The 14,727-nt window shown below is 39.8% G+C and overlaps 1 protein-coding gene across 1 annotated transcript in view; it reads right to left on the reverse strand.

Annotated features, from left to right (window-relative positions):
• The window catches only part of OCRL (OCRL inositol polyphosphate-5-phosphatase), a 51,832-nt gene that overhangs the window by 24,918 nt on the left and 12,187 nt on the right, over window positions 1-14,727 (reverse strand). Inside the window, exons 5-14 of the mRNA XM_023198874.2 lie at window positions 10,075-10,185; window positions 9,560-9,649; window positions 8,767-8,887; window positions 8,519-8,680; window positions 6,669-6,770; window positions 6,026-6,140; window positions 4,789-4,905; window positions 4,503-4,690; window positions 2,230-2,341; window positions 746-855 (exon numbers count right to left, since the gene is read on the reverse strand). Coding sequence (XP_023054642.1) covers window positions 746-855; window positions 2,230-2,341; window positions 4,503-4,690; window positions 4,789-4,905; window positions 6,026-6,140; window positions 6,669-6,770; window positions 8,519-8,680; window positions 8,767-8,887; window positions 9,560-9,649; window positions 10,075-10,185 — 1,228 coding nt within the window. The remainder of the gene's footprint in view (window positions 1-745; window positions 856-2,229; window positions 2,342-4,502; window positions 4,691-4,788; window positions 4,906-6,025; window positions 6,141-6,668; window positions 6,771-8,518; window positions 8,681-8,766; window positions 8,888-9,559; window positions 9,650-10,074; window positions 10,186-14,727) is intronic.

Consider the following 14,727-nt stretch of genomic DNA (forward strand, 5'->3'; position numbering starts at 1 on the left):
TGGAGTGCAGTGGCCAGATCTCGGCTCACTGCAAGCTCCGCCTCCCGGGCTTATGCCATTCTCCTGCCTCAGCCTCCCCAGTAGCTGGGATTATAGGCACCTGCCACCTCACCCGGCTAGTTTTTTTTTTTTTTTGTATTTTTTAGTAGAGACGGGGTTTCACCGTGTTAGCCAGGATGGTCTCGATCTCCTGATCTCGTGATTCGCCCCTCTCGGCCTCCCAAAGTGCTGGGATTACAGGCTTGAGCCACCGCGCCCGGCCCCCAAGCATTAGTATTTTTTGAAGTTCTCTAAGAGATTCTAAAGTCTTTTAAGGATTGAGAGCTACTGGTGCCAGAAGAACCTTTCATGGCTTTGTTTTGCCTTCTGGTATCCTGAGTTAAACAGTTGAGTAGTTTGGGAAAAAAAGAGCCAGAATAGGTAATAGGTAAGAAACAAAGGCAAAATCAAGAAGGCAAAAATTTAAGCAAGTCTAAGTCTGCTGAGGTAAGAGAAATAAGGCACTATAGGCAGCCCATAAAACTTCAACAGTCTTGACATATAAGTAATAACTTCCCTAAGATAGGCTCACCTTTCAGTATAGATGAATGAAACACTCCTATTGTTCTACAATAGCACTGAGCCATTAGGTTTTTATATCTGCTTATGGTATGGCCTAAAAAATTCCTAGCCCCTTACCAATATGGAGGGTCAGAAGTAAGATCAAGCCTTAACCTTTACTGTGAGATGGTTCTTATTACTTTACCTGGAATCCCACCGGTCTGTTTTAGAGTCATACTTATAAGTGGGGATGAACTTGATTTCCCCTTCATTGAAGTCAACAAAAGCTTTTTTCTGTGTGCGCTGAATATTTAGCTACAGATAGAAAGAAGCATCAAATAAGCAGGATAACACTATCTTAATATAAGAGATAATCAGGTTGATAAGCCACTGTTCCCATTTCTAAGTATCTAGTTCCACAGCCTTTACAACTGTTGTGAGGGTACATAAATAAAACTTTTATACCTTATGAATTAAATCTCAGCATTCCCATAGCATCTAAACTCACCCTCAGATAGGATGCTTGTTATTAGCACATCACTATTCTTTTATTGCTAATAGTGGCAGAAGGTAAAATGGAAAAACGAAATCTGAATAATTATAAGTTCCTTGGAGCTGGGCAGAAACCACCCAGCACAATTTTAATTTAAAGAAAAAGCACACAAATGTTGAATGAATAATTCCACAAACCAAATTCAGCGAATAGTTTCAAATTGTTTTGAAAGATCCTCATTCAAATATTTTACCAGAGTTACATAAGACTCAGAATTTATCCTAAATATACCCCTTTTGGAGGCAGAATAGAGAAAGAAAAAGCAAAGAAATTTGCCAGCCGACCACAATGTGAAGGTAGACATAGACAAGAATGGCTCACTACAAAAACCATTCTGCTGCAAATCACCTGAATGTTGGCTACGTCTGAAGGTTGAAAAGGCTCTCATAACGATTTAAAGATTATTCGAATGAAGTCAAAACATTTTCTTCCCTCAATAAGCAGCATTCACTTTTAGCAGCCAGTATCCATATGTTGAAGTAAAAATTCAAGTCACATGCCAGGTTCTGAAGCAAATTTACTGCTTCAAATATATGGAAACCAGGTTCTTGAATATCAGGTTTTATGTAAATGTTACTGACTCAATGCTTTTTCTGCAGGTTTTAAATACCAGTTAGCTTCAACTTATCATCTAGTTCCCATGAGCCCATAGCCTATGCTGTTCATCCCAGACAAACTTTTTTTCTGTGCTTCCCAATTCCCCTCACAGGGCCTCCCTCTTTTACCTCCAAGCTGTTCCTCAGTCTGCCAAGTAATCATAGAACAGTTTTCCCTGTTCCATCTGCCAAACCACATCAACATAGCTGAAGGCCCACTTCCTCCAGGAAGTGTTCTCCAATTAACCCCACCCATTCACCAACTCATTTATACAAATCTCTGAAATCTCTTCTTGATAAAGACGTTTTGAATAAATGTTATATTTACTTTTTATCACTAACGTTATCTTCCCTCCTCCCATCCAAGCACTTAATGAAAGCACTACAAATCTTATATGTAGTCAATGCATCACTAGTTACACTGTTTTCACAAGACAGTAAGACGTTTCCATCACTCCCTAGACTAAAACATACCTCCCATAACGCTAACAATCTCATCTCCCATCTAGGAAAGTTCCTTTAAAATGAAACTTTACTTACCTGGTCAAATTTCAAGAGTCTCTGAAGGTCTTTCTTATTAATAAGACTTTTCACCTCACTGGCATCAGGCATGCAGAGTCTATAATTCAAATCTCCCAACCAAATGACAACACTAAGGATCAAAAAAATATATGAACAGAAGTAGCAGTGATTAGCGTAAAAAAACACAGAAGGATGGAGAGAAGAAAAATGGGTAGATTATTGACAAGCGTTCACTAACCACTACCTCACAAGGGGTTTAAAGTTGTAACTAATCCTTTGAGGGCAACTACTATCAACACCTGAGAGAGACAATGGATTACAAAATAGGTGGGAGAACAGGACTCCACACATGAAGAATGAAAATGGGAAATATTATGTATGGGATTCAGAAGCCAAGGAGTTAATGGACTGAGAAGTATGCAGTTTATTTGCTGGACTAGCTTCAAAATTTTGCCTGGCTACTAGCCAGGTCTTTAGGAGAAGAGAATCTGAACGTCTTCCGCCTCTCAGAGCCCTGAAGTTCTGCAGGTTCTCCACTAAGGTCTGCATGGTCTGAGTGACAGCTCTCCCAGGCAGGACCCACTAAGAAAAGTAGGTCCAGGGCTCTCTAGTGTAGCCTAATCCGTCTACCATTGCCCAAGTTACAGGCAGGAAGGAGACTGGCATTCCATGGGATCCTCAGCTCCCGATAACAGCAACAGGCCCTTAGATGTGCTGAGCCCCACAAAGGGAGACAATGAAATTACCACATCAAAATGGACTCTCCTGTTGAGTGATCGCAAGTTCCCAATGGGTCATTCTGACAATCTCAAATGCAACATGAAATTTATGGAATCTGGGAAAATAAATTGATGGAATTTCATGGCAACTTCATGACCATACATTTTAAGGCCTTAACTTTACCACTGTGAAATAGAATTCCACATGATCCTAATTATTGAGACATTATGGAAAATGGTTGAATATCCCTACTCTTTCCTCCTCTTTCCCCAATTACTCTACTCTCTATATTAATTTCTTTAAAACTAATCATTTTCTACCACCACCACATCTACTCAACACATCTCTGCTTCTATGCTTATTAAATCCCATTCTTCACTGATCTCTCTCTGTTGCCCCTATTTTTAATAATCACAGCCATTAAAAAGAACAATGTAGATCTAGGGGCTTGGAAAGGGATCCACAATAAATACAATAAATAGAATAATACAGTCTTTTTTTTTTTTTTTTTGAGACGGAGTCTCGCTCTGTCGCCCGGGCTAGAGTGCAGTGGCAGGATCTCAGCTCACTGCAACCTCCACCTTCCGGGTTCATGCCATTCTCCTGCCTCAGCCTCCTGAGTAGCTGGGACCACAGGCGCCCGCCACCACGCCCAGCTAATTTTTTGTATTTTTAGTAGAGACGGGGTTTCACCATGTCAGCCAGGATGGTCTCCATCTCCTGACCTCCTGATCCGCCCGCCTCGGCCTCCCAAAGTGCTGGGATCACAGGCGTGAGCCACCACACCCGGCCTAATAATATAGTCTTATACACCAGGTACCTATGTGTGTGTTTGTATGTGAATAGACAAAAGGCTAGAATAGCACTATTTAATAGAATTATAATGTACCTCACAATATAATTTTAAATTTTCTAGTAGATGCATTTAAAAAGAAAAAAAACTAGTGAAAATATCAATAAATTTCATTTTACTCAATATATTAAAATTATTTCAACATGTGATCAATATTTTAGAAATCAAGATATTGTACATCTTTTTCCTAAGTCTTTAAAATCCAATATATAGTTTATGCATACAGCATATCTTAATTTGGACCAGTCACTTTCAGGTACCTAACAGCCATATATATGGCTACTGGTTGTCATCTTAAGACAGTACAGATCTAAAAGGCTACACACCCAACTGTTAAGAACGGTTTCCTTTGGAGAGAGGGACTGGCTAGGTAGAGAATAAGAAATGAGGAAATTTTAGTTCTCATTTTATCTTTTATTACATTTACAATGAATATTTCTATTTTATCATAAAAACAATAAAAACTGACTCCAACCACAGACCCTCCAGCATTATTCTAGATGCTCCACTAATAGAACTATCCTTTCCTCTGATATCAAGTCTAATTTCTCTGCCTCAATGATTCTGTTGTTACTCAAAAACCCTCTCTTCTTTGTGACCCCCTCACTGGTAATCTTTCATTCTTCACAGCTCTACAGTATTTCACCACATTTAATCTCTTCACTATCCAAACTCCTGTAGCCACTACTCAAAGGCTACAGGTGAGTTAATCACTTACTCATGCTTCATGATGTTCAATTGTGGGAGGGTCTGATTTGGTACCACAAAACTCATTCTTGCACAAATGTCCTTATAATCTTGATTCCTTCTCTCAAAGTCCTCCACGTGGGCAGCCAGATGGGAATTGACAATGCAAAAGGTGGTGTTGTGAAACACAAATCTCACAGCGACCCCACCTTTGTTTCCCTGTTAGCAAGAGTAATTATTCAATTAGTACACTGAACTAGCAACTGAACTTTACATGAACATGAATAATAATCAAGCTCATTTCCAAAGTAACTCACCATTTTCCCCATGATTCCAGTTCCAACTGTTTCTGTAGCAATATCACGAATATATCGACACTGATCCTTTCTGGCAAATATAAGAAGCATCATCCCGACAAGGCGTACCAGTTGAACCTATGAGTTCCGCGGAGTTATAAAAGGTTAATGTTAATACCAATCTTTGCCACATATCTAACGTCCCATGACTAATTTTTCATCAAGATGATATACCAATGCCCAAACCTGAATTCATATCCTCTAATTTCACAGTGGACCCCATCAAGTGGAAACCAATATTCTCTGGGGAGGCTCTAATCTAGCTCTGACCAGTAAGAGTTAAAAGCCTGGAGGGACAATGAGTACTTTCAGCTCTAGATCCATTCTTTTAATCACTTCTTAGCCTACCAGGAGTAAGCAGCATTAAAAGTTCAAATAATAAAGCCACGACCCCAGCTTGTTCCTTCCACCTTTCCTTCCTAGTTTCTGATGTCTAATTTTCTAAGAAATTGAAATCAACCAAACAGCACTCCTTTTTACTTCACTTATTTTTAACTTGTGAACTACAGCTAGAAATATGTCTGAGATATGCATTCGTCAGGGACCTCTATGAGAGGAATAACATCCCCAGGAGTTTTATTACCGATATAAACTGTTAGAAGATGTAGAGAAAAGTTACTCACATTACTTGTTTGAGAGAGCTTAGTATGATAGCCCTGTAATTAAAATAACTCTTCTGGTAGATAAAAGATAAATGTCTTTAGACAAACAAACTGGCCCATCTTGCTAAAGTCAACTCTCCTCTTAACTTAAAACCAAGTTTAGAACTCGTTCAAATTCCACACCACGTCTATTCTTGCTCTGATTGCAACACATGCACCATGAGCCCATATTTCATACTGCTTTTCTGTAAAGCATTCAATTCTGACCATGTCAGTAAGTAATCTCAATCTTCAAGTTTTACTGCATAAATCAGAACTCTTATGTGTAATTATTTCAAACTAAGTACTGATATATGAATAATAAAATTCTTTTTTCCCCTAAAAGCTATCTAAGCAATGAAAATACAGTATCCAAAAGCTTAGGGACATTTTTTTCTAGGAAATACGGATGAATGATCAGTCTGCCCTATCCCAGTACTACACACAGAGAAGAATTCAATTACACTATTCTTTTCGAACAAGTTGTAGATAATGGAATAACTCCCGGTGAGCCCTATTTAGTCATATAGTTAAAAAGATAATTAAATGCGGCTTACTTTTTTATACTTGGCTTTGGAATGCAAACCCCTCTCTACAGCCATGGACCATTCTTGTTCCTTCACAGATTCAAAGTAAAAAAAGGCTTCTGTGCTCAAGTCCAGTTCTTGGAATCTGAGGAAAAAAGGGATGTGAGATCTATACATATCCCATAATTATCTCTGGCTACCTCCTGTCCCATATGTTGAAACAGCAAATGAAAAAAAGATGGGAGAGAGATAAATTTTATAGAACTGCTCTGTTCACCCAAGCTATAAGTAAGGACAAGTAGCTTTCTTTTCTAAACAATTCCCACAAGTACATTCATAAGCTATGCAAAAACTAAATCAAAATACCTCCCACAGAGGATAACAGTAGAGCTTTGCGCTTATATCCTAGGAACTGTCACTGTTAGAACTGACCTCAAGTCTTAAGTTTCTATGCAGAATATATAGATTCCTATGGGTTTCAAGAAAGTTAGATGCTTCCTTACACCATTTTAGGTATCTGTTCCTTTCTGTTCTCACAAATTTGACCCACAAGTTAACTCTCGTGTATAGTCTACAGTAGGTTTTACCAAATTCTTTTTTAAAAAAGGCAAAAACATCATGTAAACTAACACCAAACATATAGCCAAAAGGAAATTCCAGAAGTGTTCTTTACCCAATGCAGTAGATATCAGGAGGACTGGGATCACAGTTCAGCCAAGGTTCTAACCCGCTATCTGGAGACTGGCCATTCACATTCCAAGTTCCAACAAAAAACCTAATAGATAATATGAAAAGATAATTTGAAAACAAAGATGAAGTATAAACCAACAGAAGGTCTTTCTTTTCACTTCTATACAAAGGTATGTTCACAATATGCTAACATAATTCCTCAAAATGTTTTGCTACATATGTAAGAAAGATCTTTTGCATCTAGAACACAAAGGCAGTGGGCTTATTTTCTCTAAATTTTACATTAAGTAAAACTACAGAGGAAACCAAGTCTCTAGTTTTAAAAAATGCAAAGGTAATTGCTATACCACATTTCCTTTCAATTAAGCTCCATCCAAACTCATACTTGAAAGCAGAGCTTACAGATGGGAAAGAGGTATCTTCATGCTGTAAGCTAGTCAAATATGGATAAATGTTCTATAAGGGGCTGTAGTTGACTCCAGAAATTCACTTCCTGAAGGATTACAAAGACATCTGTGTAAGAAATTCTGATGAGGCAGACATAGTATTAAGGGGGAAAGCAGAAGGGAAAACTCATGACTGTCTTAACTGTTTACACACAAATATAAGCATAGTGGGCAATATGAGGAACTGGAAGTTTTAGCACAGTGATATAGTTATGATTGAATTAGAATAAATGAGGCATGACAGGAAAGCAGATGGGACTAGAATCTTGGACTAGAAGGGTACATTCTGCTCATGAATAACAAAGGAAGGTGGTGTTGCTTCATGTATTGGTGATACATGCCACATGGTACCTCACATGCAGCATACACACACAGGTCCAGAAAAGAAGATGTCGACAAGTAAAGATGAAATAAAAAATAATACAGATGAAAGAATCCAAGATAGACCTCCCAATCAAGAGGACTGGGTGAAACTTTCTTTACTTACCAAAGTAAGTAAGTTAAGAGCTAGTGGTAATGATGGACTTTAATTTTCTAATATTGGCTGAAAAAAAAAAAAACTTAGCAGGCCAGATATATATATAAACATGCTTGCTTATGGAATGTGCTAGGGGAAAATTCCCTAGTACATGTGACCTTGATTTGGTTCTCTAGGACTCGATAGAGACATTAGTAGACATGGCAAAAATTAGTAGTTAGAAAGTTCAAGGGAAGGCCAAGCACAGTGGCTCAAGCCTGTAATCCCAGCACTTTGTGAGGCCGAGGCAGGTGGATTGCCTGAGTTCAGGAATTTGAGACTAGCCTGGGCAACATGGTGAAACCCAGTCTCTACTAAAAAAAAAAAAAAAAAAAAAAAAAAAAAATTAAAAAAAAAATAGCCGGGAGTGGTGGCAGGCACCTGCAGTCCTAGCTACTTGGGAGACTGAGGCAGGAGAATGGTGTGAACCTGGGAGGCGGAGCTTGCAGTGAGCTGAGAGTGTGCCACTGTACTCCAGCCTAGGTGACAGAGTGAGACTCCGTCTCAAAAAAAAAATTAGCTGGATGTGGTGGTGTGTACCTATAGTCCCAACTACTTGCGGGGCTGGGGTGGGAAGATTGCTTAGGACTAAGAGGTTGAGGCTACAGTGAGTCATGATCTGTTCTCCAGCCTGGGTGACAGAGAGACCCTGACTCACAAAAAAAGAGAAAATCCAAGGGAAACTGTAGCATCTGCATTATTTTTGATATGCATGTTATTGGCCAGCATAGAGACAGGAGCTTGAAACAGGCGACCATTCCTTTTTATCATATTTTGATTCTTAATTAGGCTAATGTCTTAAATATCAACAGGCCACTGTCTGTTACACCTGCTAACTTTTTAGACTCAGGAAGCAAAAGAGACACTAACTTGAAAGTCTGAATGTTGACATATTCTTTCTCTCGCTTTGCCAGGATATGTTTGATGAGACCCTCCCGCTGCCCAGATTGGGTATTTGGTACAAAGAGCTTCCGCATGGTGTTGGTCACTTTGGGCTGCTCCTTGTTAGAAGCTTCTTTTTCACGTGGAAGCCTAGCAAATAAACGAGAGATTCAAAAGTAAAATTGTTAAAACTATAATTCTCCTACAGGGGAAATATGTTTTCACATGGGACTTACATTTTATTCACTAAAGGGGGTGGAGGTGGGGGTTCCCGGTGAATCCCAGTAGGCTGATTTTGTGAATTTATTTTCTTGTCCAAATTCATAGAAGAAAAATTGTCTTCAAATCCGAGAAGCCCTGAAAGACACAGACCTCAAAGTCAAAGGGGGAAAAAATCTCACATCCAACATATCCAGGGTAACAGGGCTTTGATTTGATCACAATTTGATCAGTGCTAAACAGAAAGCTACCATAAGGGTAGAATTACTTGGATTGGGGTTCGAAGAAGCACACCCATTCCTGAAGCACTGATACGCTAATTAGAACAATAGTTTACAATAACTTGGAACAGACCAGTAATAGCTAACATTTATTGAAGACTTAGCACAATGCCTGGTTGACAGTAAAGGAATATATCATTATCTCACTTAATCATCATAAAAAACCCACAAAGTTAGTACTATTAAAAATCTCCCCATATTACAGAAAAGAAAATGGAAGTTCAGAGTTGTTGAGTAACTCGATGAAGGTCGTATAACTAGTAAGTCCTTGACTTGGGATTCAAACCCAGGCTGTCTGGCTCTGGAGCTTGTGCTTTCTACTATCCTGCTAAGCTGGCTCCTGAACAGCTACCATGCTACAGAAAGGATAAGGAGTGAATGCTGGTCAGTGGGTCTGGACACGATAAAACTACTCTGCAGGAGAATGTGTCTGACATTGGCTTTAATCTACATCACCATATTTGGCCTGATAAAATCCACTGACTCTGCAATGACCATAGCAACAAGGGAACCAGGAACTTTTTAGTACCTGAAAAAACAGAAGGTTTGTCCTTAGTGTCTAATTTCTGGTACCAGCTAGATGAGTCCTTTTGCTCTGGAACAAGAAGTTGTGACTGAGCTGGAGAGATAAGGTTCATGGTCAGAAACTGGGAAGTCTTTCATTGAGTAGAATTTACCATAGCCAAAAGCCATTCTTTCAACATTCCTTAAAAGCAGGGGCCAGCACCATCTTTGGATACAGTGGAAGAAACTAAGGAAATGAGGGCAGCTCTGGGGTCATCTGGGGGCAGAAGGAGAATTATAGTCTACGGTAATCTGTGCTTGCCATGACACTGAATATTCTGAAAACTGGCCTAGTGTCCTAAAAGCTGGGCAGATTTGTTCCCTAACCTATCCCTGTGTTCACTCCTGAAGAAAAAAAAATCAGCTATCAGGGCTTAAAGGGTGAGGTATTTTGCCAATGGCCACTTTCCTCTGTATCAGCATGTCAGAATTCCACTCCCATTGAAATAGAAGAAAGAAAATTGCCGAGTCTTGAGTTACCTTTCTGAGCAGCAAGGACAGCTGAGAGGAACTTCAAACAGTGTTCCTCATCAGGGATTTCAAAGCGGCGCTCTCTGATCCAGTCCCCCTGAACCCGAATTTTGCAGCCACCTAAAAAGAATTGAAATCCATACATATACTGCTATGGGATAAAATGTTTTACTGGGATCATATTCTCAACTTATCAGGTTAATAGAAGGTCCAGAACACAAATATTCCAGATCTATAATATAGGAAGCACATGTACAAGATCAAGAGAGTCAGTACGACGGTGGTGGAAGGGGTGATGCAGAGCGGGAACCCTAAGGGAAGTGAGAACTCCTAGGGCTGATGAACCGTGTCAATGAGCAGCCCTTATGTCATGCCATAAGGATATGACACACACTAAAATCATACTTTCCTGCGTTCTTATCTCTCTCTCAGACATCAAAGCAGGGACCTTCGAATTCCAGCAAAAGGTAAATTCCTCAAATCACCCTCCTCCCATTCCTTAGCTGGAAATTCCTACCATTTCAAGTCCAGATCAGAGTATCTGAAGCACAAAGGGAATAAAAGAAGTAGGATGGTTTGTCCATAAGCACAGATTAAATTTACAAAATAACTTAAAAATAGTGATACTGAAGTATTCTGAAAAGAAGCATCTACAACTCATTACCTCAAGTTTAAAATGTATGTCTTGAATAAACATACAAAAACAATATAATGACCTATGCTCAGAAGTGGTTTGGTTCAAGTATAGCCCAATTGGAAACTAGGAGAATTAGAAGCAAAGTTAGCTAGGACTTTAATTTCTTATGTGTATAACATATTGTCTCCCCTTTTCTGATGCCCTATAGTCATCATCTATATCAACTGTTTGGATGTGGTGATCCAGGAAACCTATGTACTTGTCTCTATTCTTATTGTAACTGATTTATTACATACGTTGTTTTCTCATGCCTCTGGAAACTACAAGCTCCTTAAGGGCAAGAGGCAGCATACACATGCAGGGTGCACATACAGGGAACCCAGCACTTTCAGCAGTCTAGGGTAACCAACTGTCCCAGCATTGTATGGGACTCAGAGGCTTCCTAGGACTCAGGACTTCCAATGCTAAGACTGGGAAAGTCCCAGGCAAATAAGGCTTGCTGGTCACTCTACTGGTGACAGTAACATTAGACTTCACAGACAGAAGGTATTTAATGACTGATGAACTGGACTCTTTAACACTTGTGAATAACAAATACATGAGAAAATGAAACGAAAATCCTAGTTTATCTTTTATGGTGGAAATTCACTTCTGAACCTTTGGCTTTTTGTCCTCTGCATTTTTTCTTGTTTCTATCTATGTAAAGTGGGTTACAAAAAGGAAAATAAAATGATTAGTCAGAAGAAAAGAGATGAAAATGGAGAAAAAATGTGAAAGAAGGTACCCAAATAGACTACAGATAAGAAAATTAATGAGGGTGCCACTGTAGAGAGGAAAAAAGAGAGGGAAGGAATAAAGTGTCAATTATAGCAGCCATGAAGATATAGGGAAAACTCCTTCAGGGCCTAACAAGTCCTTTCTTTCTCAGATAATTTATACTAAATGTGGTTTTAAAAGAGTAGCTTCTATCTGACATAAATTTAGAACAAAAACCCTTATTCTCTCTCACACACACAAACACACAATTCCTGAAAGACATATTTTAGCAAATACATAACTGACCTATTTAATGGGCCAGAAATTGCTTACAAAATAATGCTGGATGCTCCCTCACCATGTTGCTTGAGAAAGAGAACAAATTACCTCAAGACTCAACCTTCTACTCTTCTTGTCCATCCTGAAACCCTCTGCACCTCTATGATCTGCAAACACTCCTACATCCTCAACTTCATCCGAATATTCTCTGCATCTCTCAGTAGTTCTCAACTATGCATGCATTAAAATTACCAGAGGCACTTTATTTTTTTTTATTTATTTATTTTTTGAGATAGAGTCTTGCTCTGTTGCCCAGACTGGAATGCAGTGGCACGAACTCAGCTCACTGCAACCTTGTCCCCCGGGTTCAAGCAATTCTCCTGCCTCAGCCTCCTGAGTAGCTGGGATTACAGGTGCCTGCCACCACATCCGGCTAATTGTTGTATTTTTGGTAGAGATGGGGTTTCACCATGTTGGTCAGGCTGGTCTCGAACTCCTGACCTCGTGATCTGCTCACCTTGGCCTCCCAAAGTGCTGGGATTTTAGGCGTGAGCCACTGTGCCTGGCCACCAGAGGCACTTTTAAAACAATATTGAATCCAGGCCCCACTCCAGGACAATTAAAACAGAATCGCTGGAGGTGAAGCCCAGGCACTCGTAGTTTCCCAGTGATCTGACCATATGTCCACATTAAAATTCAGAGTCTACCGCAAAACTGGCTGGTCCCTAGGAGAGGCACTTCTCCTACAACCCTCTTGTATGTATGTATGTATGTATGTATGTATTTATTTATTTATTCATTCATTCATTCTTTTTTTTTTGAGATGGAGTCTCTATTGCCCAGCCTGCAGTGCAATGGTGTGATCTCGGCTCACTGCAACCTCCACCACCCGGGTTTAAGCGATTCTCCTGCCTCAGCCTCCCAAGTAGCTGGGATTGCAGGCACACGCCACTACGCCCAGCTACTTTTTGTATTTTTAGTAGAGACGGGGTTTCACCATGTTGGCCAGGCTAGTCTCAAACTCCTGACCTCGTGATCTGCCCGCCTCGGCCTCCCAAAGTGCTGGGATTACAGGCCTGAGCCACCGTGCCCGGCCTAACCCTCTTAATGGAGTCTGTTTATATTCTCTCAGACCTGAAGTAATTTTTAGTTGGTGTCTTTATTTGTCCTAATAACACCACCAGACCATTCTTTCTCCTTCTCCCTCAGGCAAAATTCTTTCTCCTTTGAGGCTCATCCACTGGAATCTACCATTTCCTCCCTTTCCTCTACAAGATCATGCACCATCCTCCCAGAAACTTCAGAATCCAAGATAAGACTCATAAGACTTTCTCTACACTCAATCTCCTGCCATTAACTTTGGGTCCCTTTAAAATTAGCACAGAAAACCCAGTCAACACCTTCAACTTCCTCATCCAATGAGATTCCCCCTCCACCTCAGCCACCACTTCCTCAGTTGCTATTGGAACCCTCTCAGTTATACCCTGGATTTTGTCATCATAGAACCACCACCACTTCATAAACCTCTAATTCAAATATCCCTCCCTGATATGTTATTCCTTCCAACTTACTTGCTCATTATCCCCACTGTAACTTTTTTTTTTTAACCTCATGGGAACCTCCAGCCCATTAATTTCTCCATTTTCTTACTATCCGTCAGCCCCTTCCTGTTCTCACTTCCCCTTTTACCAAACAGATGCCATGATTACACTCTTGCAAAAACCCAGAACTGCCTTACCTCTCTGTTCTTCCATGGTACCTACTTGGCTAAATACCAACCCTCATAAATCGAACTAATTGCTTTTCTGAACTTATACCTGAACAACCAGAGGGGGCAAATATGCACATCCACAACCAGATGGCTATCATTATAAATTCCTGATTGCCAATCTCAACTGGGTCCTCTATCATAGGAAGCAACCTAAGTTCCCACAGTCAATCAGTCTCCTACTACCACCTGAAACAACTGTTTCACACCTACTCATTTATCCTCAAAATTTGGATCCCCCATCTTCTTGAGCCCTCTTATTCTAAGCAGAATGCTTCAGCTCATACTTCAGAGAAAAAATAAAGCTATCACATGGAAACTTATCTGTATTTGTACTCATCTCATCCCTTCCCTATTGATACAAGGAAGAAGATTCCTCCTATCAAGCCTCCTTCACTTTGAATTACAACCCCTCTGATTCTCTCAGTAATCTTACACTCACAACTATTCCCTAGACACATCCCCATATCCTTAACGCTTTCCCTTTCACTAGCTCCTCCACATTAGCATATAATCATGTTCTAAGTCCTTCTCATCTGAAAAACAAAAATATTCCTGGAGCTCTGATTTCCCTCCAACTCCAGTCCATCTCTATATTCCCCTGCAGTCATGTTTCTTTAAAAGACACACAGTCACAGACCTCCCATTTCTTACTTGAATCCATTCCTATATGACTTTCAAACCCACTACTTATCTGAAATTGCTTTAAGTTCACCAATAACCTCCATCCCATGGATATTCTTCAGTCATCTTATTAGACCTATTAGCAGAAATCAACAGTCAATCAGGGCTTGACAAATCTCTTCCAAAGGCTTCTATGATACCATACTCATCTAGTTTCTCTCTCTCTCGTCACTAATTTTGAGTGCTCTTTGAAGTATCTCTTCCTCTATCTAACATTTAAAAAGTGGAGCTCCTCAAGTTCAAACATAAATCTTTTTTCTCATTCTATACCAGTATTGTCCAATGGGACTTTCTGTGACTATGGGCATGCTCTAAACTGTGCTGTCCGATTTGGTAGCTAACAACTTGATATGCGACTACTGCAACTGAGGGACTGAATTTCTCATTTTATTTCTAATTATTTTAAATAGGCACATGTAGCTAGTGGCTACTGTATTCGATAGCACAGTCCACACACAATCACATCATCTCTTACGATTTTGAGTATCATCTACGTGCTAGTGACCCAGACTTTTCTTCTGAGATTCAGATGCATACA

The sequence above is a fragment of the Piliocolobus tephrosceles genome, chromosome 12 (assembly GCF_002776525.5).
Source record: "Piliocolobus tephrosceles isolate RC106 chromosome 12, ASM277652v3, whole genome shotgun sequence".
In the NCBI taxonomy this organism is placed as follows: domain Eukaryota; kingdom Metazoa; phylum Chordata; class Mammalia; order Primates; family Cercopithecidae; genus Piliocolobus; species Piliocolobus tephrosceles.